The sequence below is a fragment of the Musca domestica genome, unplaced genomic scaffold, assembly GCF_030504385.1.
Source record: "Musca domestica strain aabys unplaced genomic scaffold, Musca_domestica.polishedcontigs.V.1.1 17, whole genome shotgun sequence".
NCBI classification, from domain to species: domain Eukaryota; kingdom Metazoa; phylum Arthropoda; class Insecta; order Diptera; family Muscidae; genus Musca; species Musca domestica.
This window is the reverse complement of record NW_026712230.1, coordinates 288588-313414: the sequence shown is the minus strand read 5'-3', so window position 1 is coordinate 313414 and position 24827 is coordinate 288588. Positions and strand designations below refer to the sequence as shown.

General features: G+C 35.6%; 2 protein-coding genes across 3 annotated transcripts in view; one reads left to right on the top strand and one right to left on the bottom strand.

Moving 5' to 3' along the window:
* LOC131801555 (zwei Ig domain protein zig-8-like) overlaps window positions 1–24827 on the top strand; it is a 356956-nt gene that overhangs the window by 221763 nt on the left and 110366 nt on the right. The window lies entirely within an intron of this gene.
* On the bottom strand, window positions 257–16303 carry LOC131801675 (uncharacterized). The gene is made up of 2 exons (XM_059120601.1): window positions 12055–16303; window positions 257–342 (listed from the first exon to the last, which is right to left on the bottom strand). Exons 1-2 carry the CDS (start codon window positions 16301–16303, stop codon window positions 257–259), a joined length of 4335 nt encoding a protein of 1444 aa, XP_058976584.1.

The following is a 24827-nucleotide window of genomic DNA, read 5'->3' as shown; positions in this document are numbered from 1 at the left end:
AACGCATTCCTTTAATGAAATATAAAAGAAAAACATATGTTGTTAAAAAAAGTTATTATTGGAAATTCTACTTACCCATACAAATACGAGGATCACCAAAGCCCATAAATTTGCCCTGTTCTCGGTATTTCTTAACGCCCCCATTTTCAGTTAGAAATCTTAATGGTTTAAAGTCCTCTGGATCATCATAGTACCGTTCATCGTGATGTATGCTGTAGTAACAAATAAAAGCAGCCTCGACTTTCTCCATTCGAAATTAACTGCCGTTTTTGTTCACAAATTCATATGGCTGAGTGCAGAGTTTGGAGTTAACAGCCACGGGTGGGAACAGACGCAGAGCCTCTGCAAAGAAAAAACATTAGATTGTATTATAACAGCGAGAAATTTCGCTGTAGTGAGATTTTATCTCGGCGAATAACAAGAATACGGACGTATATGTATATGTCATTGGCAATGGATTTTTATACCCTACGCCACATAGTGGCAAGGGTATAATGTCTTTGTGCATTTGTTTGTAACAGGGAGAAAGAAGCGAGATAGACCCATAACTACTTTTGAGGATCTTCATAGAATCACTTTCTGAGTCAATTTATGTACGTCAGTCAGTCCGTCCGTCTGTCCATATATTCTTGTGAACAAAAAGCAGGTCGCATTTTTTATCCGATTGAGATGAAATTTTGCAAACAATCTTTGTTTGGCCCAAGGTCGAACCTTAATTGACCTAATAATAATAATGCTAATTGTTCTATGAAAATGTCAAATGACAAATATAAGATGTCCGAAATAATTTTTTTATTTGACACTTCTTTTCTTTATAGAAACTTTGTATTTCGCAAGAATTAAAGCGGAAGTTAGCAATCCATTAGTTATGTAAAAATATCACAACATGTTACGCATACGCTACAAGGAGCAAGTACAATTTTTTATAGATTGCTATGTATGTAGATGTTACTCACATTATTCCATTTAGCTTATTATATTTGCATTTAACAGAAATTAGACGTAGAATTTAATTTTATTTATTATCCCCATCTATGTAATAATAATAAACCATTTTTTTCTTTGCAGGTAATACATTCTTGGTTCAAATAACACCTTCACCTCATTCTTCATAACAACAATATTCCATTTTAACCGGTAAGATATTCCAAACGGTCTAATGTTTCTCAATTACATCAATTTTGATTTCTCTGTATTTCATTTTTATGATTGTGAAACTATATAAATGCATCTTATAATAAACTCAATTTAGAAGGAATTTTAAAATCCGATCTAAGACAGCGCTTGTTTTCAATCAGTAAGGGCAAAACAGACCACCACCGAGAATTGCAGTCTCCATGGCGTCATGAATAAAACATGGCTACGAAACACTTTCACATTTCTCATCAGAATAGACACACAGTTTTGCAATCAATTCCGAGAATGATTTCTTCGTTCTGTGGTAAACTTCAAATGAGCCAATCAAGGGAATTTCATTACAGCAGCCGATACAAAAGGCAATCCGAGAAGAAATTACATTGGTCTCTTCAGTGGCAGTAGAAGTTTATTGCCATTCATAACCGCAAAATAATTCCAATCTAGAGACGAGTAAAAGTACATGCCGTTTTATAACGCCATACTTTTGTGGGACGCCTAGGCGAATAGGAGACAATATTGGCGTTCGTAGTTAGAGAATAGAACAAAATGAAGCGATGTAAAATACAATAAGTAGATATAAAATAATCGAAGTAAAGTATTGCAAGAAAACACTGAATTGTTAGATTTTACCGATTGTAGTTGTTTTTATAAAAATTCTGGAAAGAAACCATCATTCTTCATTAGTCCTTTGAGTTTTTTGTAAGAAGATGTTCTCCCCCAAAACTCATTTATATAACTCTTTTAAACAAAAGTAAACAAGAATGTCACCACCACCATCTCTTTTCGAAATCGCTATTGTTTTTGTCACTATTCATGGATTATACATGCCATGTTTAAATAAAGGAAAAGGTTAAACAATCTGACCGAAAGTGTATTAGAACACTCCACCATTTGAAATATTACAGGTTTGAAAATAAGTTTTTTGGTGCTGAGGTCCAGCATATGAGCTGCGTACTTTGTTAATGCCATACTAAATAAAAAAGTCAAAAATCATTTAAAATTCCAAATAATGTACTATATGAGGAGTAAACAAAAACCTGGGCCTATATAGACAAGTTGTTACCAAAGGTTGTGGTAATTCAAAATATAGGGAGGTTTCGTTATACGCGTTTTATATTGGATTTTTCAACGTAAAACTCTTTTCGACTGCCATTACGATTGCTATGTGAAATTCTATTAAATTGAAAATGCATTTTTGGTGCACAAATAAATAGGTATATCATTCAAAACAAGTTAAAAAGTATCAGTCAGTTTTGTAGACAAATGTATGGGAGAGGTACGAAGGAGTGCACCAATATTATCCATTTTCACATATGAATGGTTTGTACTAATCGGCTACGCGCTACGCTCAATTTTGAAAAATTGTAAACGCCGATTTTTCACAGTAGACTTTGTATTGGTAGAAATATTAAGATGTGTCAAGTTTGAAAAAACCGGATGATAATTTCACATTGTTTGAACGCTCAGTTATTGGTAGGACCGGTCACATATAGTATTCGGTTTGCGGTGTGATGAGAGGAGGCTTGCTACTGCTGGAGCTTGCCAAAGGATAGCTAGTGATTTTCTAAGATCATCGGTCGTCCCCCGGCTAACAAAAGCGTTAGCCGGGAATATTTTCTTTCAAGACTGGCTCTCATTAAGTTAAGTGGCTGGTAATTAATTTACACAGGTGTTTCGGCTCGCTGTTCCACATGAACTTCGGTTCGCTGTTCCACAGGAGCTTCGGCTCGCTGTTCCACAGGAACTTCGGTTCGATGTTCCACAGGAGCTTCGGCTCGCTGTTCCACAGGAGCTTCGGCTCGCTGTTCCACAGGAGTTTCGGCTCGCTGTTCCACAGGAGTTTCGGCTCGCTGTTCCACAGGGGTTTCGGCTCGCTGTTCCGTTTTATAGTCGAACGATGGTTGTGGAGTAGACGTAGTTATAGAATCGTAGCTAGGCTAGTTACCTCGCCCCTGTAGCCGACCCGAATAACAAAAACCCGAGCTGCCGAGCCCGAACGAGCCCTAATCCATTTATCGTCGGCACTAACAGACAGACGGACAACCCGAGATCGACTCCAAATGTCCTGAAATGGATTTCGTCTAAAGATCGCATGTTTTGGCCGTATCAAATGATAAATATCCTCTGTAGCTATATATCTGAGGTACCTCATTCTATTTTGTTTTCTGATTTTTTAAATGAAAAAAGTATTGAAAATGTAAATGTAACAAGTCAATAGTTTACAATTATAATGCGAATATCAATATTAATGTTCACTGCCATCAAAATGTCAGAAGTGATGTAGACAGTGCACAGTGGTCGAGGTCGTATGGGAACAGCGGCCAAAAATACTTTCAGTGCAGATATCAATATGATTCTTTGGTTATGGTACCTTGATGAGATAAAAATAAAAAATGTGACAAAATGAATATGGTCGATGCATGTTTTGGCATGGTCCCCTTACAACGTACCTCCCGAATAAGGGATATTTGCCCAATTTTTGTTACATTTCTACACTAGATTGTTCTGTTATTTGACATTTTACGTTCTAAAGAGCTGAAAAAATAGTCTTACTGAAAATTATTTGGAACGACCCGCCTTCAGGTAGAGGTAAAGGTACCTCCAAAAATAGAAGTATTTTTTATACAAATAAATTCAAAATTTGATTATTTTTTTGTAAATTAAATAGACAATTTTTTTGTAAACAAAATAAACAATTCAATATACAATTTAATCAAAGTTACTAATGGATATTTATAAATTTCAGTGTTATTCAAGTAAATCAAATGCAGATTTTAATAATATAGATTTTTTTGTTTGGTAACGTTCCCTGTCCCGTTATAAAAGGGTCAGAGCTCAAAAGAAGACGGTTAATAAGATCTGTTTTTGTTGAAACACGAGAATTTTTTCGGGTATGATTTAGTCGAAACTTTTTTATATCTTTGTTTCTAGACTCCACGGCTACCTCCTATAATTCTCCAATCGATACAATGACAAATTTATAATGTCGGGTGCGTGTATTAAAATTTTATGAGCTGTGGGTGGAAGACAGTGCCATGGATATCTATTTGTTAACTCTTTAGCCGTTTTCAGTGCAAAGTCCTTAAATTTTTCGACATTAATATTATGCCCAGAAGACAATGCAGGCAACATTACTGAACACCCCTCAATTATATCCTTATCAATCCCAAACAACAAAAACATATTCTATGTCACTCGCATCATAAACTGACAAAATTGAAGCGAAGTCACTTCAGTATATTGGGCATAACATACAAATCTGACAAAATCTGAAAGTTAAATTAGCACTTCTAGAATCTTAGGACCATTACTAATGGCGTGAAAAAAATCACATTGGAGGATTCAGGGGGGAAAACAATTAAAACTTTAACTGAAATCCAATTTTATTTTCAAAATTAATCTTACAGGCAGCTGAGAACATTCACATCGTCTATATTATACACAACTACTAAACACACAAATTACTGAACAAAAAATAAGTCAATACCTTGCTTTTCAATAATTATGCCAAGAATTGTCATTTTAAAATGTATTTAATTTTGTAAAGCAGATCTATTTTTACTCTTTTTTTCACTGATCCCACTGAAAAAAGCAACTAACTACATTTTCTCTTTTTTTATGCTATTTTTAAAGTGTCCCGTTAGAATGAAGCCAAGATTATTATGTTTTCTAAAAAGCTTAACCTCTTAAGAATCCATGTGTACACATTTGACAATAAATATCTGATTTTCATTTTTTGAATTTTGGCCAATGGCAGCGACCACTGTGCAGTGGCAACTCCGTTTACTGAGCTAGTGACTTCCTATGTGGACAGGCCGCTTTATAAATAAGTAAGAAGGGCGTTAAGTTCGACAAATACGTACTTTATTTGCATCAAAATAATAGCCAAATGAGTTACCTTAAGTTATCAGAAATTTGGAAATTTAATATGATAAATGATAATGTTTATATTTTCCAAACAATGTTTTGTACTTTGCCTGCTATGTATCATTTATTAGTGGTTTGTGAGCCTCCAACCTCAAGCTTTTATTTGTAGTTAAATTTTTGACCATTTTTTTCAAAAATTTTTCGTTGTTGGTATCAGTAACTTTAGCTGTGCCACTGGATTAAAGTTTGTATTCGTAATTAATTCATTTAATTTTAATAAAATTATTTTACCAATTTATTTTGCTTTCTTGTTTGGGTTTAGTCTCTCTTCGAATGGTAAATAACGACTTCTTTTCTTTTGTTCAACGATACAGAGAGTATAAAGCAAAAAAAAAAAAATCTCACGCAATATGAGTTTTGTTAACATTTCTTGTGACTATAACTGAACCTCCATCGTCAAATGTCAAAATTTTCAAAAAAAAAAAATATATATATATATATATATACACATATATTTTTTTATTATTCTTTTTTTGAAAATTTTGACATTTGACGATGGAGGTTCCAGAAGGAGTGGACCGATATATATATATGTATATTACAAGTCAGGTCCACTCCTGTAATGTAATGCAACTATCCGATTGTCTTCAAATTATACACATCACAATATTTTTATTAACCCAAGGTCTTGTGTGAAGATGAAATATATCCTTCACTTCTATATTAATAATATTTCCATTAATACAATATCTGTTATAAAGATGGAAAATACCGGACGATTTCTTCTGGTACCTCGCCCACGTAGGGTTCAAGATTTTGAAAAGCACAACGCTCAAAGAAAGCGTCCAACTCTCTTCAAATTTCGCATATAAAACATTTTTGCTAACACAAGATCTGTGGTGAAGATGATATATATCAGCGATCCCCTTCTGGTACTTCACCCACAAAGGTCAAAATTTCCAATACTTTTATCGGTTATAACTTGCGAAACAAGTCAGCGATTCTTTACATCTTGCTATGTCTAATCATTTCTCTATACCAGAAACCTGAGATGAATATGGAATTTATGATTTCGCATAAAATTGGATATAAATGTTCAATTTTCTTACGAAATAAACCAAAGTTTAAAAAAAACTTGTTATTAATTAACTTTAAGGACAACCATGGCGGGATTTATTCAGATTTTCTTTCAGAGATAAAACGCCACTTTCTTTCAAGAATAATTTCCAAGAAGCTTTAAACACTTCATCATATTATGGACGTATATGAGACTTTCGTTCCGTTTGTAACTCCTTGAAACTTAATCAGCAATAATTTGAAAAGGAGTTAGCATGTCCGAAATGGTATCATCCAAAGAAATAAAGACATGGAACAGTATTTCGAATATATTGTAGATATAAAACGTATAAAAAAATAGTTTTGGATAATTAAGGCTTTTTTCACTTGTTGTACCTTTGACTTCGGAGTTCGATCATTTGTACTCACTTTTAGCCCTTTTTGGCAATACAAGGTGAAAACATAAAGATTTTAATATTGCCACCAGAGGTTATCACGGCCTCATAACAAAGATATCCGAAATGTTGAAAAAAATCAATGAAAACTAACGTCTTTTATAGCATGTGATGTTTTATGTGAAGAAAGGGAAGTGCCGTGCTTTCATTGTGTATTTCGGTTCATGGTTATTTAAGAAAATCTCATGAGCATAAAATAGATAATTTCCGTTCCATTGAAGGAAACGAATAAAAAAGAATGAAAACAACAACTATGGCAACTATAAACCGAATGCTTCGCTTCATGTATTCTGATTTATTCACACACACGTACACACATATAAGGGCGAAAGTGTGGAAAATAGATGGAAATCGACATAAAGTTTAACATGAATTGAGAGAAAAAAGAACTCGTTTCGGAGGGATAGAATCAACAACAACACCAGTAAAAGCAACAATCACAAATAACATCCACAAACTTTGGTTATAAAGCGTTTGATTGCAAAAACCAGATAAATTGCAGATTGGTCTTTGGAGACACATCACCATTCCGTAAAATCCACCAACCCCCGCCAAATCGCCAAAAAGAGAACACACACACACTCACAAATAACAGAGAATTGACGCATCTTTACAATTTCTTTAAGTCATAAAATAAAACTTCCAAAAGAAATACAGACGAGAGCAGCGATGGTGTCATAAACGGCAATGATTACCGGCGGAAGGGGCACTACGAAATAATGAATTCAGAACTATAAAATAAATCCCATGAGTGCAAAGTCAGTCATTATTCATAGTCTGGGTATCCGCTTTATGCTCCATTCCATTAGATCTATCATTGGGTTTCCCACGGAATAAGATTTGCCGTTCAAGGCGACCGACTATTTGTGCGGCTATCAAATGAAATTGTTAATTAAATTATGTGTCTAGGCGATAATGACACCGAAAGCCTGCTACGATGGTGGGCAGATGTTAACAAGGTCTTTTTTGCCTTTTTCCATTTAAAAAAAGATTTAAGGAATTCGAATCAGGTTTGTAGGTTTAAATTTCGGAAATAGGAAAAATCATATGAGCAGAGGTGGGGAATGGGTATATCCAGTAAGTGAAAAAATATAAATACCCAGAATATCAGCACAAACATGTCTAAAAAATTTTGAAGAAAAAAAAACACCATTTCTAGATTTGAGAACTGGGCGTATTGTAATGTTTCGAACTCGAACGTTAAATTTGGTATATGGACAATATCGTTTCAGTTCATTTTTTCTTAAAACGATTCTTGATTTTTTGGAAATGAAATTGAAAATTCAAACATCGTACCATATTTATCAGGTTTGAATTTTTTTTTTTTTTTTTTTTTTTTTGAGAAAATAGTTAATTTCTGGTAAATCAGACTTTTATCAGAATTTGTAAAGCTTCTGTGATCTTTTCCCAAATTCACATACCTCAAGAGTAGTACCAACAAGATATCTTTTGCGAAATTGGCAATATGCCGACACAATTTGCTATCTGAACCCTCTTCTAGTCGGAATTAGGTTGCATCATATTTTGTAAAATATTATAGAAAAATCGGCCTTACAAATTTAACTTGATCAGAAAATTTGTTTTGAAAATATATATTTTACATTGTTTATCGGCTACTATCTGAACACGGGGCGCTTCGCCATACTTTTTATACCTTCCACCATACTATGGAAGGTATATTAAATTTTTCATTCTGTTTGTAACTCTTCAATACTCATGTCAGACCCAACAAAGTATATACATTCTTGATCAGCGTAAAATTCTAAGTCGATTTAGCGATGTCCCTCTCTCTGTCTGTCTATGTGTCTGTGTATCTTTATCTTTCGAACGATTTGAGATAGAAAGCCAAACTTATGCACACATATTTATTTTGCGAGTAGGCAGGTCAAGTTCGTAAATGTGCCATGTAGGTCTACGTTTGATTTTAGCGACATTATTCACCGGAATTACAATTTGACATTTGACGTTTGTATCGGATACTACAGCTTAAGACAGAAAATTGCCTGTGCAGGTTCACGTCTTCGTATAGCCCCCATATAACGGTACCTCCCGATATTCGGTATTTTGATGATTTTAGCGACATTATTCACCGGAATTCAGTCAGTACCTCCCTATATTCAATATTTTGACGATTTTAACTACAATACTCACCGAAATTTTTTGAGATTTCGAATCTGAAGGTCGTAATGGACGCAGCTACAGAAAATTGTTTATACAGGCCCAGTGTTCGGGAGGAGAATGAAAATGCTCGTATGATGCTTGATTCGACACTGAATTTATTTTTTCATAATTCCATCTTAAGTGCTAGTTTACAAAATAATTCTTAACCTTACACACTATCTAGCAACCCTTACTTTCTATTCAAGAATACATATGAATTGGTGATAGACCAACGCGACTCATCTTGCGTACATTGTCTTGCCTGCATATCTCTTGTGGGGGTCATAAAATCTTTATTACATGCTCATTATCTTATGCAGCAGGCAAACACAGCGTTGGGTAGATTATAATTTACAAAAACTATTAAACATAGTCGTACGTAAATAGTTCAATACAAAATTATCACTAAACTGAAGAGTAAATTCTATGTTGAGAAGAATGTAAGTACTTAGCATAAAGTAAACTAAAACTAAATAATATTTAGATAAGCGTGTGAAACACCAATTCCATTTCCACACACATGTTTGAGTCTTTCAAACATTCTGCGGGGGGGCAAAGTGAATAGATGCTACTCTTGTCGGTTTTATGCATCTTCTGATTGAACATATTAGAGCTATTATGCAGGCGGCTACCATGACCATTAGAGATAAGTGCCCGGAGATGTGATGAAAATTCAACCCTTTTAGATTAAGCTGTGAGACATCGATCGTTTTCAACTGAGACTCTATTTCCGCTAGCCTTGCTGAGTGATTTACCACCATCGGCCCTAAAGGCATGACCGAGAAATTAGACAGCCGGTTTATGTCTGCTACGAAAGATGATTTGTCTTCCACGACCTTCTTCGATGCAATATTGAAAGGTGTGGAAATTGTTGCTCCTTTTACCCTTAATGTACATCCTGGCTTCATCGTAATGATGCCTTGACTCGGTAGCTGGACTATTTGCTGTGAATCTCGACTGCAGGATACGTGAGCTGTTGTTGGTTGAAAAACTTTGAACAACCAGCGGTTGTTGGCTTGCAGCTTCGTCCATAGCGATTCCATCTTTGTCTCAGAGAACTGGCATCTCGGTGCATTTAGGGGCTTAAGAGAGTACACCTCACACGAATGGTCATTTGCGTCGACCCATGGCCAATTACCTTCGCAAACATATTCATCGTCAATGTACAGCTGGCACATGTTTAACTCAGCTTGCGTCATTATATGGTAGGCATCCCTGTGGAAATTATATATCAGATAATGTCCCGATGGCTGTGCTACAACTTTCCCACCGTTCAGCCTAATAGGTAGGGGGATGATCCGATGCAGCTGAGACGTGTGTTGCGTGAACAATGGAATATTAGCTGAAACCATCAGTCGGTCCTCAATTAATGCTGCCTTAGCAGTAAGAAGTTTGTATACCGCTCTAATTTGATCATACTTTTTTCCAGGAAATTTGAGGTGTTCAGGCATGTGCTCTCTTATCTTGGTCATTTCTTCCTGAAGTTGTAACGGCGTAATCAAGGCTGGATTGAGCTTCCCATGGTTAATGTCAATAAGCAGGTTTATCATACTCGACTGTACTCTTTCGTTCTCGCGAATTATTGCGTCCAAATCTTTGGTTACCATGAAAAACCGAATCGACTCTCTATAAACGAAGTATGACTCTTCCATAGCCGCCGTTATGTTGTTCATCTGATCCTGTATCTTCTTGAAGTTGGTATTTACATCTTCCATAGTAGTGCGCAGAATATTAATCGTAGATTCCACGACCGAGGTTTGTTTTTGCATCATAAACTTCAGGTTATATTGATTTTCCAATAAGTTTTGCAAGCTTTCTTCTATTTTTTTCCGATCTTCCGCATCCATAGTTCCGAATAGGACGTGCTGGAGTGACCCGATGAACTCTAATGGCGCTCGTTTGGGCCTCCTACTAGTTCTCGAGAACAAGAACTCGTTAGTGTCTTGTAGACTCCGAACCTGCCTCTCCATAGTTCTTAGAATATTGTCGCACTGCGGCTCGAATATCTGCAACTTTACGCATAGTGGCATCATCGTTTTTAACACGGTCTCGCATTTCTCCATGGATTCAAAAAATGGAAGCATATTAAAAACTATGATCATGTTCCATTTCGAGGCTACAACATTCACTGATCCAACCTGGTCCAAATATAGTGCGGTTGACTCCTGCAGCTCCGTGATATTGGTTAAGCTGTCAGCGACCGTAGGTTTTACTTGAGTTAAAGCAAGAAGCAAAAGCACTAAGTAGCCTGCCAGATTGCCGGTTCTCTTTCCATTGGAGCTGTCACGTTTTTCATCAGTTTTTACGCCTTCTAATGGGCACAACTTGTTCACGGATCTCTTTATCAACCCTGCTTGGGTTTTTAAAGTGGCGACTCTTACTAACCCATCCGGTCCTGGATGGACATCTTCGACTTTACCTAACGGCCATCGTCCAGGATGTGTTTCCTCATTCTTAACTATCACCACTTGTCCCCTCTGTATATTCTTCTTTTCGGTTTTCCACTTGTACCGTTGTTGGAGTGTTTCTAGATAGTTTGATTTCCATTGCTTCCAAAAACAATTTTTCATTTTCTGCACTTGCTTCCAACGATCTAGGGCTGTAATCTTGTGTTCGTCGCTCGTTTCTGGATAGCTTATCAAGGGCCTTCCGATTAGAAAATGTCCAGGTGTGAGGACTTCCACCTCGCCAGCATTATCATCCATGTTATAAAGCGGCCTCGAATTTAACACGGCCTCGATCTGATATAAAAGCGTAGACATTTCTTCAAATGTCAATTTACTCTCACCAATAACTCTTCGTAAATGATATTTCATTGATTTAACAGCCGCTTCCCATATTCCTCCGAAGTGGGGACTTGCCGGGGGGATAAAATGCCACTGCACTCCTTCTGTCGCTAATATAGGTGCTAGTGCGTTATTCTCCTTCATGGCGGCTTTTAAATCTCTATCCAAATGTTTAACTGTTCCAACAAAATTTGTGCCGTTGTCAGAATATATATGACTACTTTTACCTCTTCTGGCAAACAAGCGCTTTAGGGCCGCCAGAAATGCTTCTGACGTCAAACTGCTAACCGGTTCCAAATGAATTGCCTTTGTTGTCATGCAAATAAATACCGCAATGTATCCTTTATATGTTTTCTGGCCTCTGCCATTTGAACACTTCATGTATATTGGTCCTGCATAGTCTACACCACAATGTGTAAACGGTGCAGATACATTAACTCTATATTCTGGTAACATTCCCATTAGCTGGCATTGATTTTCTCGTTTATATCGTATACATTTGACGCAACCCCGATTCAGCCGTTTTACGTTGTTTTTCAACCCAATAATCCAAAATTTTCTTTTTAGCAAATGTTCCACTATCCGATTTCCACCATGGAGCGTTTTCACATGTGCGTCCTTGATAATTAGATCACTCAGCTCTGATTTATTGAGTATTATGGGATGTTTACGATTATACGCCAGCGAAGCTAATTGTAATCGACCTCCAACTCTCAACACGCCATTCTCGTCTAAAAAGGGATTTAATGAAGCCAGCTTGTGTTTGTGATCAATCGGCGTATTATTTTTTAGTCTCGTGACAATTTCTGGAAATTCTTGTTGTTGATGGCCTTTTATTAAAAACATTTCTGCAGCTCGTAATTCTTCCACAGTCAAGTAATCTGGAAAGTTTTTTCCGCGTAGCTTTGCGATATATCTGAGCACATACGCTATCACTCGCTTAAGTCGTGTAAACGATGAATAATCTTTTACCATATGATTGAAATAGTTGGGACCGCTGTTCGCATTTGTGACGGCCACATTGACATACACAGGTTCCTTTGTATCCCAGCTCTCTTCATCTCGCATTAACCACGACGGACCATTCCACCAGAGATTATTCTCTGGTAACTTGTCTGCTGATATCCCTCTGGATCCCATGTCTGCCGGATTTTCCTTTGATTTTACATATTGCCATTTGGCTGCTGGTACCCATTGTTGAATCTCCTTCACTCTTGTCCTTATAAATCGATCTTTACTAGAACTATTACGTATCCATGACAGCGCTATCGACGAATCACTCCACATAAATACATTTGCTTCTATTGACAAAATTTTCATAACCTTTGTCATAAGTTTCGCTAATAAATTCGCCGCACACAACTCTAGTTTTGGTAACGTCTTCCTATTTTTAATGGGATTGACTTTGCTTTTAGCTGCTACTAGCTGAACAACTCCATTCACTTTAACATAAACTACGACTGCATAAGCCTTTTCCGATGCATCCGCGAATCCATGCAGTTGTGCTTCAGTTGAGCTGGATACGTGCAACCATCGAGGTATTCGAATCGAAATCAGTGAGTTTAGCTTACTCGTGAACCCTCTCCATTGTTTATTCAGCTCCTCTATTAGTACATTATCCCATCCAATATCCATTACCCATAGTTGTTGAATAAAAAGCTTCGCCGTTATTGTTATTGGTGTTAGCCATCCTAATGGATCGAATATTTTGGCCAAATAGGACAGGGCTTTCCGCTTGGTTATCCGTTGTTCATTGTAAAGTTGCGTTGTAAATCCAAATGTGTCACTTGCTGGATACCATTTCAGCCCCAACGTGTTTAAGCAATCATCTTCTTCTATGTGAAGTACATCATTCTCTCTCTTTGCGTCTATGTTTTTTAGGACATCACTATCGTTCGAAATCCATTTCCGTAGTTTAAATCCATATTTTGCTAGATGTTTATTTATTTTCTCCTGTAATTCTTTACATCTTGAAATAGAATCTGCTCCGGTTAACAAATCGTCCATGTAGAAATCATTTTGTATAATAGCGCCAATGTCTTTATCTTCACATTGAGATCCAATTTCGTCAAGCGTCTTTAACGCCAAAAACGGCGCACACGCCGTACCGTACGTCACTGTCGTTAATCTGTATTGTTCTACTGGACTTTCGCTGCTGGATCTCCACAACACATATTGGTATTCTTGGTCATCTTTATGTACCCAAATTTGTCGGTACATTTTTTCCACGTCTGCACTTATGACGAACTGATGTTTCCGCCATTTTGTAAGGATATCAAAAATATCTCTCTGCAATCTTGGCCCAGCGTAGAGAATATCATTCAAGCTTCTTCCATTTGATGTCTTGGAAGACGCATCAAATACCACTCTTACTTTTGTAGTTATACTGCTTTCTCTGATGACAGCTTGATGGGGAAGGTAGTATTTTCCCCGTATTTCTGGCTCTACTCGTTCCATATGCCCCATACTAATATATTCTTCCATAAACTGTTGGTATTCCATTTTTAGTTCAGGGTTGGCGCATAATTTTTTTTCAATGTTCAAAAATCTTGCCATAGCTCTTTTACGTGAATCTCCTAATTCAACGTCTTCCCTGAAGGGAAGTCTGACCATAAACCGGCCATCATTCGCTAACGATGTTGTTGAGCCATAATTTGATATACAAAAGTCATCCTCTGTCACTGCTTGATTGTCGCTCACCTCCTCTATCTCCCAAAATCTTTCCAGAGTAGTAGTTGCTACAATTTTCTTGCTGCTTCCCTTTTTTTCCGTAGTCGGTCCCGACAGTATCCATCCTAGCTTCGTCCTCTGCGCCAATATACTATCTTTTTTGTGAATACCATCTTGAAGGATTTCGTGGTAGACATCGCTTCCAATCAGCACGTCGATTCTATCTGACGATGTAAAGTCCGGATCTGCTAGCGTAAAATTTTCCCATTTATCTATATCGTATTCACACGTTGGATCCTGCTGAACTGAAGCCAACTCAGGAAGTACGACTGCCTCTATATTCACAGCGAAATCGCTTAAAAATCTGGGTTTCACTTCAATAATAACTTTCGATTTTGCTTTACCGACGACTGCTCCTCCAAGTCCATGCAGTGTTACATCTGTTCTTTGCTTTGGCAACTGCAATATCTGTACGGCTTCCTCGCTGATTGAAGACGCCTGAGCACAAGGATCGATTAATGCTCTCAAGGTGATGTATTCGTTTTGCTTCGATTTTACTCGTATCTGTGCTGTTGCAATTAATACATGATGCATTTCTTTTATTGTGGTAAATGTTGATTTTCCTTTGTTGCCTCCTGAAGCCGATTTTTCAATATGAAGGCTGGTGTGATGTCTGCCATTACACATAAAGCAATTCGTTTTGCTAATGCATCTTCTTGTTGCCTTATGATTTAAACAGTTAGTGCACAGCTCGTTCCGTCTTACCCAATCAATCCTCTCCTTCACTGTTAATGTTTTATACTGCTGACATTGGTGAATCTTGTGCCCAAAACTTTTGCAATAACCGCATTTTATTTGATTTTCTTCGCTGTTTGTTGCTGCCACTTCAAAACTGTATTGTCGCTTGAATCTCTGCTTATCTCCATCATCTATAGACCAAACTGAATTCAAAGTTTGATATCTTTGCTCCAAGAATTTTAGAACGTCCTTGATATCTTGAATTTCCGTACACTTTTGTATTGTCTGTTCATATTGTAAAAGAGTCTCTTTATCCAATTTGCGCACTATTATGTGTGCCAGAATTGGGTATGCATCTCCCAGTTTCAAATTCATGGATTTGATTCCCTCAATGCTCTCTATAGCTGTATCCAATAACTTCTTGATACTGTGCACTGATGATCCATTAATTTTTGGCACATCTAATAGGCTGTCCACATAATGTGTGAATAGAGTCCTTTTATTGTCGTACCTTTTACGTAATGCTTCCAAAGCCCCTTCATATGCTGAACTGGTTAACGGCATGTTTTGAATAATCTGCAGTGCATCCCCCTTCAAAGCTGACCGTAGACGAAACAGCTTCTCTTGATCTGAGGCATTTTTATCTTCGTGCACTAATGTGCGGAATAATTCATAAAATGAGTTCCAATCTTCACGACGTCCACTAAACTCTGGAATTTTTATTTTTTCGACCATTACGGATTTTCTTTGTGCCGCTTCTAAAGATGTCAACAATTCTGTTATTTGCATCTGAGCTTTGTTGAAATCTTCTCCGGACTGTTCCCACTGATCTTCCGTAAAGTCATTTCCTGCACCTTCTCTCGCCATTTCTGATCGAATGTCGAGCAGTCTGTTCATCTGGACTTCCAGTCTCTCAAGCAGTTTTGTTAAATATATCTTGTCTTTCTTGGTTTCGACCAGTTTTATCATAGAATTTAATTCTGCTACGTTAGAATTAAATTGATTTTCTAATGATCTTGCTAGTTTGTTGTGATTTTCATTTGTCACTTCACCAATTTCCATTAATTTGAATGATAACTGCGGTGCATTTAAACTATGTTCTTGTGGACTTGAATCTCCTTGTTGTGGACTTATTTTAACGGTGTGGGATTCTTCTGCTTCTGCATCATTTAAAATCTTCCATATGTCCTCTTTCATCTTTTGTGCAATTTCATACGCTTTCTCCTTATAATACGGGTCATTTTCATTCTTATCGTCCCTTTTTTTGAGTGCCTCATCATTTCTGCAGAATGTTTCCCATTGTTCTAGCACCTTCTTACGCATGTCTGGTATGGTATTACTGCGATATTTCCTACCTCGCGCCGTCTGCAACATAGCATCTAACACTTTGAAGATTGTGTATTGTTGAGAGTACATTTCTTGGCAACTAGGCATTTTGATAAGTCCTTTTAAAAATGTTGTTGTAGTTGATCGATGTTTAATTAATTTTTTTTTGTAGATATTTTTTTTTTTTGTTTGCGATTGTTGATCAATGTTGTTGTTGAGTTTTGTAGATTGTTATATTGTGGTTGGTGAGTTGTTTAACTGCTGTTACCACACTTGATGTTGATGTTGTTAAAGTTGTTTGTTCCTAATGTTGAATAGTTTTTGATTGTTGTTGATTCGATTTTTGATGTTTGCTAGTTCCTTCACTTTCGCTAAAGTGAGCGCTCGATGGACCAAATGTTCGGGAGGAGAATGAAAATGCTCGTATGATGCTTGATTCGACACTGAATTTATTTTTTCATAATTCCATCTTAAGTGCTAGTTTACAAAATAATTCTTAACCTTACACACTATCTAGCAACCCTTACTTTCTATTCAAGAATACATATGAATTGGTGATAGACCAACGCGACTCATCTTGCGTACATTGTCTTGCCTGCATATCTCTTGTGGGGGTCATAAAATCTTTATTACATGCTCATTATCTTATGCAGCAGGCAAACACAGCGTTGGGTAGATTATAATTTACAAAAACTATTAAACATAGTCGTACGTAAATAGTTCAATACAAAATTATCACTAAACTGAAGAGTAAATTCTATGTTGAGAAGAATGTAAGTACTTAGCATAAAGTAAACTAAAACTAAATAATATTTAGATAAGCGTGTGAAACACCAATTCCATTTCCACACACATGTTTGAGTCTTTCAAACACCCAGGTCTTCGTATTTTGATGGTTTTAGCTACATAATTCACCGTTTATTTCAAGTTTCGAATTTGAATATGGTAACGGCTTATGACAAACAATGCCTATGTAGGTCGACGTCGAATAGACCCCAATATATATCCGTTATATCGCTATTCGCTATTTTTAACATTTTATCAAAATTTTTAACGGATTTTATTTTTTGAAAATTCCCAAATTCGTTCCGAATGGTGGGGGGTATTCAAAGTTCGGCCCGGCGGAACTTACTGTTTTTTAAATGCATTCAATATATTATACAGGAATACATGAAAAATAAAACTGTTTCAAGAATTCAAAAAAAAAAAAAAATGCAACAAAGTCAAACGCCATAGTTTTTACATTTTTTTTTTTTTTAATTTCATTGAATGAAAACAAAAAATGTCGGAAATAGCATCAAATTTTAGAATAAGTTTAGACTTGGTCGAATTAGTCACCTTTGGCACGAAATGTTTGCGTGTCCAAGGCTTTAATACACCCTCCAGAATATTTTAGCGATAATATACGGCATTTATTCTGATGCCACGGTCGATTAATACGAGCGGAGAGTGACCATCGGATGTTATGGCGGCCCACACCATCACCATGGCTATTTTCTTTCTGTTGCGGTGTAAAATCTTGCATTTTTTGGAATTTCAATGGCTTTATCCCGAGCTCATTTTTCAATATTTGCCGAATGGAATATTACGATATGTTTAGCTCACGAGCCATTTTTCGGCCACCGTGACAAGGGTTTCGATCAAGTCGCTTCTTCACTGTTCGAACCACTTCTGCTGATGGTGCTTTTTGCATCCGTCCACTTGCTTGACTTCGGACTACGCTAGCCCCTTGTGGTTTTCCAGCAAAATATAAAGAAATCACACTATCGCACTTGAATTCCATAACGAATAACTTTTTTTCTGGAAAATTCTCACCAAAATGCGTTTGTACGCTTGTAAATAATATGATGAGCTGTCACTGGAATAATTTTAACGTCTGTCGGACGAGTGGGTTGGAAATGATAGCAGTGTGAAGTTGGTTGCAGTTTTTCATCTCACCCTGTATGTGCATATAAAATCTAAATTTTTGCGAGGTACCTCCGATTCTGATGCCAAATCTCCAGTTCCAAGTCTAATTTCAAAAATTTATATGGCCTATGTTACTTTCAGACCGGAAATTTTCAGAAAAAAATCTATTTAGCGGTTTTTGAGTCTATAAATTACAAACAAACAATCAAATTACAAAAATTTTCCTCTTTTATAGATAAATATAGATTGCAAGTAAAAATCTTACTACGCCTTAGATATATCACATACAATATGTTAGATTGTTAATCAATTTAATATGTGTCTTCCTTGAGATTAAGAACGTACTTAGCGATAAGAAAAAAAATCATTGCTGTATTTGAAATGTCCTTTCGTTACTTTAATGAGTCACAGAAGTGTGGTATGCAAATGAATGTTGGTCTATGATTGTATTCAAATACAATGACATTTATTACTTAATTTATATTCCATTTTTTCCGTGAGCAATGACACCAAATTGTATTGCAGTAAATGTTATAAATCATACACAGCTTTGGTTCATTTGAAGCATGCCAATCGGACCATTTTCAAGTCCACTACAGCTACAAACAAATTCATAAGCAATATTCAAGTGACAGTAGTTGAAAATCGTAGCAATTGAAACTTCATACAATTAATTTGTTCGTTTTAAACTTAATTTAATTTAATTTAAGTAGAATAGTCATTTGAATCGGAAAGAAATAAATCAGTAAAAATATTATCAGTTGCAAATTAAAATTTAATTTGCAAATGGCTATCAAATCGTGGTATCACCAAGTTTTTGCTGCATGGAACTGAAATTTAAGATAAACCTTAAAACTGCATTTTTTTATTTTATTTGCTTTGAAAACAACTCAGTGATTTCACTTTTCCAATTTTCTCGTTTGCCAGAAAAAAAACAATGTTCCCAAAATCACACAGATGGTAAGAATGATATTCCTGTTTTCGTTATTTTTTAATCTTTATTTTGTTTCAATTCATTTCGTCGTTTATGCCATATACATTTTTTTTGTTCTCCGTATTCGACAACACTTTTATTATGCCTCATATTTTCCGGTTTTAAGCATCTGCTTGTTTGTTGTTTTGTTGCCGATAACAAACAGCCACATGGACCCAATCCAGGTTGGCAATAATGTGGTTTCTTTAACAACAGGAGCACGACAGAACCACAAATGGGGACGTCCTTCGTTGAAAATAAAATTCGAAAAAAAAAAGAAATAATAAAACAAACTGTGGCACTTTTGGAAGTGTCATTAAAACCCATTATAACCCAGCAAACACCAAGTGCTGCTGTCGCCATTGCGACGATTGTTCATTTTTTGTTCGCATGGCCTTTTATTTTATTTATTTCGCCAGGTTTTTATGACAATTGAAAAATCATAAAATTTAATTGCACTTGAGTAGCAATTCACAACGAATTGTTAAGGAGCAAATGTGGTACTGGTGGGTATGCTCGCTCGACAAATACGGCCGCCAATGAAAAGGTACTATTATTTCAAGTACCCAGTAGCCAATATATGAACAAATACACACATTTAACACAAGGACATAGGTGTGTGTGTGTGTGTGTCCGTATGAATATGGGAATTTATGAATATGTATATATTATTTATTCAAATTAACATTCACACACGCACAAACCCAAGCTGTTATTAGGTTGTCACGTACGGATTTCATAGTTGTGCTTTTTTATGTTAGCGAGTGGAATGTGAGGAATAGCGTAACAGGTGTAATAAATGGTACTCAATAAGGGTTACAAGTCATCGATACTCGATTGGCTCAAAATGGAAACTGAGCGTCTACGCAGTGCGATGAGCGGACGAAGTTTTGAGGTCAATACACTTAAACAAACTGAAGTGTGGCACTGTATATCGAGTACCACAATAAATGGACTGATATGTTTCATTTTCATACTTGCCTAATATGGACAAAAATATTATGATGAACAATTTTTTTTTTAATTTTTTAATCTTTCAAGAAGGCGTAGACCAACACTTTCCATTTTTACATCTAATCTTAGTCTTATCTAATTATGTTTTCATACCTTCGGCCATTTGTATGTAATTTAATACGGGCAAATGTGCTTACTCGAAATAACAGTTTCAGACCCTGGATCTCATTGGGCGAGATCCATACGAGATCCGTCCTTCTGTCTGTTTGACTCGAAGCCGGTATATGATTTTTGCACAAAATAATATTTGTACAAAATTTACATCAAGTTCGAAGATGGGCAATATTCCCCACAACATTTTTAAAGAAAATAATTTACCTTATGAATGTCAAAATTTGGACATCTTAATATTTAATTCAGCCTGATGAAAATTGACAAAATCGGTTCACTCATTCTAATACCTCCCTTACAAAGTGTGGCAAAATAAATATATTTAAGCTTCTTAATAGGTTTCAGAAGAAACCACCTTATACAATTAATGTCCATAGATCAAAGCATTCAGAGTGTCAAAACGACGAAATCGCACCCGTCCCGTTTCTTGTGGTAATCCAGGGTAATTCATTTTTCTGTTTCAGCCCTTTTTCGAATTCCAATTAGTATCGCCAACACGAAAGAGAGCGGAAACATTATTTATGCAACTGGGTTTCTGGAAAAACTATGCATTGGGAAAATATGAAAAATCACTTCAATTGTTGTAAGCAATCACGTATAATTGCACTTAATATAAATTCCTTTCTTCGCATTCGAAATAGCGAGCATTTGCTAGTTTTTGAATATTTTAACATTTGGTTTTAACTTTTTTAAGCAGTGCTATTGAATTTTGAAAACCCACTTTTGTTCGATTTCTTCCATTTTCTCTCATTTAATTGCATCAGAAAAACTGGGCATTAATATGAATTTTGTTTCTCTAAAATATCTCTATTCAAAACAAGTAAAAACACATTAAGTTCGACCGGTCCGAACGTTAATACCCTACAACATTGGTTAAAGAAAATATCCAATGAACTAGAATTCATTATGAATTACAAATACCAATTTTTGGACAAATCCGTGGAAAGATGTGGCAAAAATGGTAAAAACACTGAATATCGTAAAAATACAAAAATCATCTATGGCGGCTATACCAAAACGTGAACCGATATATCTCATTTTCAATACCAATCATCCTAGACACAATACAAATTGTTGTGCCAAATTGTGAAGGTATACGTCAAATAATGTTGGCTGTATCGTGATTTCAAGAGACAAACAGACGGCCATCGTTAAATCGTTTATGAATAAATAAAGCTTACGGGGTCTACTACGAATATTTAGGCATGTTACAAACGGAATGACGATACTCCTTTTCAAGGTGTAGGGTATAAAAAAGTTTTATTAACAAACATTTGGATCTTGAAAAAGGTTTAGTTAGTTTCTTCAAAGCAATATTATCGTTTATAGATTGTGGGCTGGCTGGGGTATTACAGCAACACATTTAAATATATAATTTTTAACTCATCGATATTCATTTCATTATTTTTCTTGCAAAATAAACTATGTTCCGTTGCTGTGGTAAACCCTGATATTCGAAAAGGAGAAAACGAAAGGACGTGCAAAGTGCCCCATACTGGTAATAGGATGCAAACAATTTCTACATAAAGCAATTGATTGCGTGCACTTTTTCCGTTTCCGGCATATAATGAATGGGTAAACAAATCATATTATTTGCGGTTTGTTCCATGTAAAAGAACACGATTGCCCAAGCCCTAGAAGAATTTATATTAGCTTCAACCCAATCAAATTAAATCTGTAAAAAACTCAAAATTCTGTATAAATCATGTAAATGTGTGGTTTGTAGATTTTCCCAGATAAAGTCACTACTAATTAAAAAAAAAAAGAAACTCAGATGCTATTCATCGCATACACAAGCTGGTTACAACACTTTACTTTACATGCATGTCTAAATTATTATTTATATGAAAATAATAAAATATATCTCAACTCACATTGTAAGGAAATAAAATATATATTTACAACATTCGAAAAATTCGTTATATTTTGCATTGCGTGTTTTCAATCCGACATTCCGAATATAAAGTTACAATTTTAATTTATGGGTCACCGAAGCGTTATCAAGTTTTTTGAAGTAAAACATTTTTAAAGAAATTTGGGCAATTGAAAATAAAGAAGTAAAAAAGTATCAGTCAGTCAGCTAATGTTAGATTAATTAAATATATTACGACTTCTGTTATGATTATTCAAACGATTGACCCTCTGTGGAGTAGGTTCCGAAGGAATGGGCCAGTATTGTCCATTTCATATCGGACCCAAATAAATCTATGTATATAAAAGAAAGCTGTATTAGTTACTACGATTATAACCGCTGGTCTGATTTTAACGATTCAGACAAATTCGGAATTGTTCCTCGGAAGAAAATAATAAATATGTGAAATTTGAAAATTTTCATTTTGACTTTTGTTTTATATTCCATAATTTTTTCCATTTTGACTTACTATTTTCGAATGTACATTTGTAGTGATATTTTCTTTTTGAATTCGAATATGATGTGTAGTCTTTTTAGGGTAGTACATATAAAGCGACAACGGACAAAACTGTTATTCATAGATTTTATGCACTTATTGGGTAAGTGAAACTATAGGAATAATATCATTTCAGAAGAGGATACAAAAAAAGAATTAGTTTCACCATATAAAAAAGAGTTATGTTAGTTGCTGCGATTATAACTTAACTGCGCTTATAACTTAAGAAAGCCTCATACAATTTCGAAATGGTATCTTGACAAAAAACATCGCGTAAAAATATGCCAATAAAAATGTGAATGAAACAAATGTTTTTGGCGTAACTTTTTTCAATTCGACTACTATATTGAATTGTACATTTTTTATAGTTTTGAATTCTGAATGAATAATATTAAAAATAAAATAAAAGCGCAATAGGATGTTAAATGGCGATCTTTCATGTCTAAAATTGGCATCTACCTTTCAACTCCAGGATCTACATCGTGCTTCAGCTGGAAGATGCGAACACTTTTTAAAAAACAACCAGTAAAGAGAGCCTTAAAGTTGGGCGGGGCCGACTTTATAATGCCCTTCACCACTTTGCTAATTTAGTAGAGCTCCACATAACGCTATGATTATAATTATAATTTAAAGTTCAAAGGAATAAAATATGCGAAAGCATTTGTATGTTTTAAATTCGTACTTGGTGCACAATTAATTTGAAATCAGATAAAGATATATATGGGAGCTATATCCAAATCTGAACCGATATCGATAAAATTTAGCAATGACATTTCTGAGCTGTATTTGATATATTCCCTTGAATATCGTTGTTACAGAGTGCATGTTACGGCTGTGGGTAACAAATACAACAAATCGGATGAACAATATATATCGGAGCTATAGCAATATCTGAACCGATCTTCACCAAATTTGCCACACTACCTTGTAGACTCAATTCGGTCGTATGTGCCTAATTCCATCCCATTTGGGCAAATATTAGACATTTGGTATTACACGTTTGGTGCACAATAAATGACAAATCCGACGAAGATCTCCAATTTCAATAGGGTTCGTCCTTGAGTCAAGCAAATGTTGTTTAGAAAATTTCATCTCAATCGGATAATAAATGCGACCTGCATTTTGTTCACAAGAATACATGGACAGACGGACTGACATACATAAATCAACTCAGAAAGTGATTCTATTGATATCCTCAAAAGTAACTATGGGCCTATCTCGCTTCCTTCTCCATGTTACAAAGAAATGACCGAAAAAACGTTATGGGGATCATACATCTTTCATATGAAAATAATCCGTCCAATGAGAAATCAAAATGCAATATTCATTGGGACTGCAATCAGTGAACTACCGAATATAACGAGTACAAAAAGGATTTCCATACTTTCCTTCCAGAAATTCTTCCAAACTTTCAAAATATCTTGAATCGCTTTTGCAGGTCATGATGAGTCATAACCTCCGTACAAGGACACAACCCGATTTAAAATATATTTTACATTTTAACCATATTTTTCATATTAATTTCGGCAAATGTTGGTAATTTGAGTTGAAACCATGCTTGGAAAAACTGATCACGTTTTGGTATAACCATCATATTAAGCTATTTTCGGTGTCTTGGCCACTTTTTTCATTTTTTTGCTTCTTTGTTTCTAAAGGATAGAGAACCCCCTATCATAATATTTTCCATTTTCGGAGTAGAGTCCGTCTTGGTTTTGACCACTTTCATCAATTGGCTTGGCTAAAACAATTTAGGCTACTCTGGGGTAGAGAACGAACGATTTTATAGATAACTGTCCACATGGGTATTTTTATACCCTACACCACAAGGTGGTCAGGGTATTATGTCTTTGTGCATTTGTTTGTAACAGGACAAAGGAAACGAGATAGACCCATAGTTCCTTTTGATGATCTACATAGAATCACATTCTGAGTCGATTTATGCGTGTCCGTCCGTCTGTCTGTCCATGTATTTTTGTAAACAAATTACAGTTCGCATTTATTGCCCTATCCAGATGAAATTTTGCTCAAATCATTTGCTTGGCCCAAGGACGAACTCTATTGAAATTGGAGATAATCGGTCAAAATTTAGATGTAGCTCCCATATATATCTTCGTCCGATTTGCCTTTTATTGTGCACCAAACGTGTAATATCAACCCGAATAGTATGGAATTTTGCACATACAACCAAATTAGGACTGAAAATAAGTATGCCAAATTT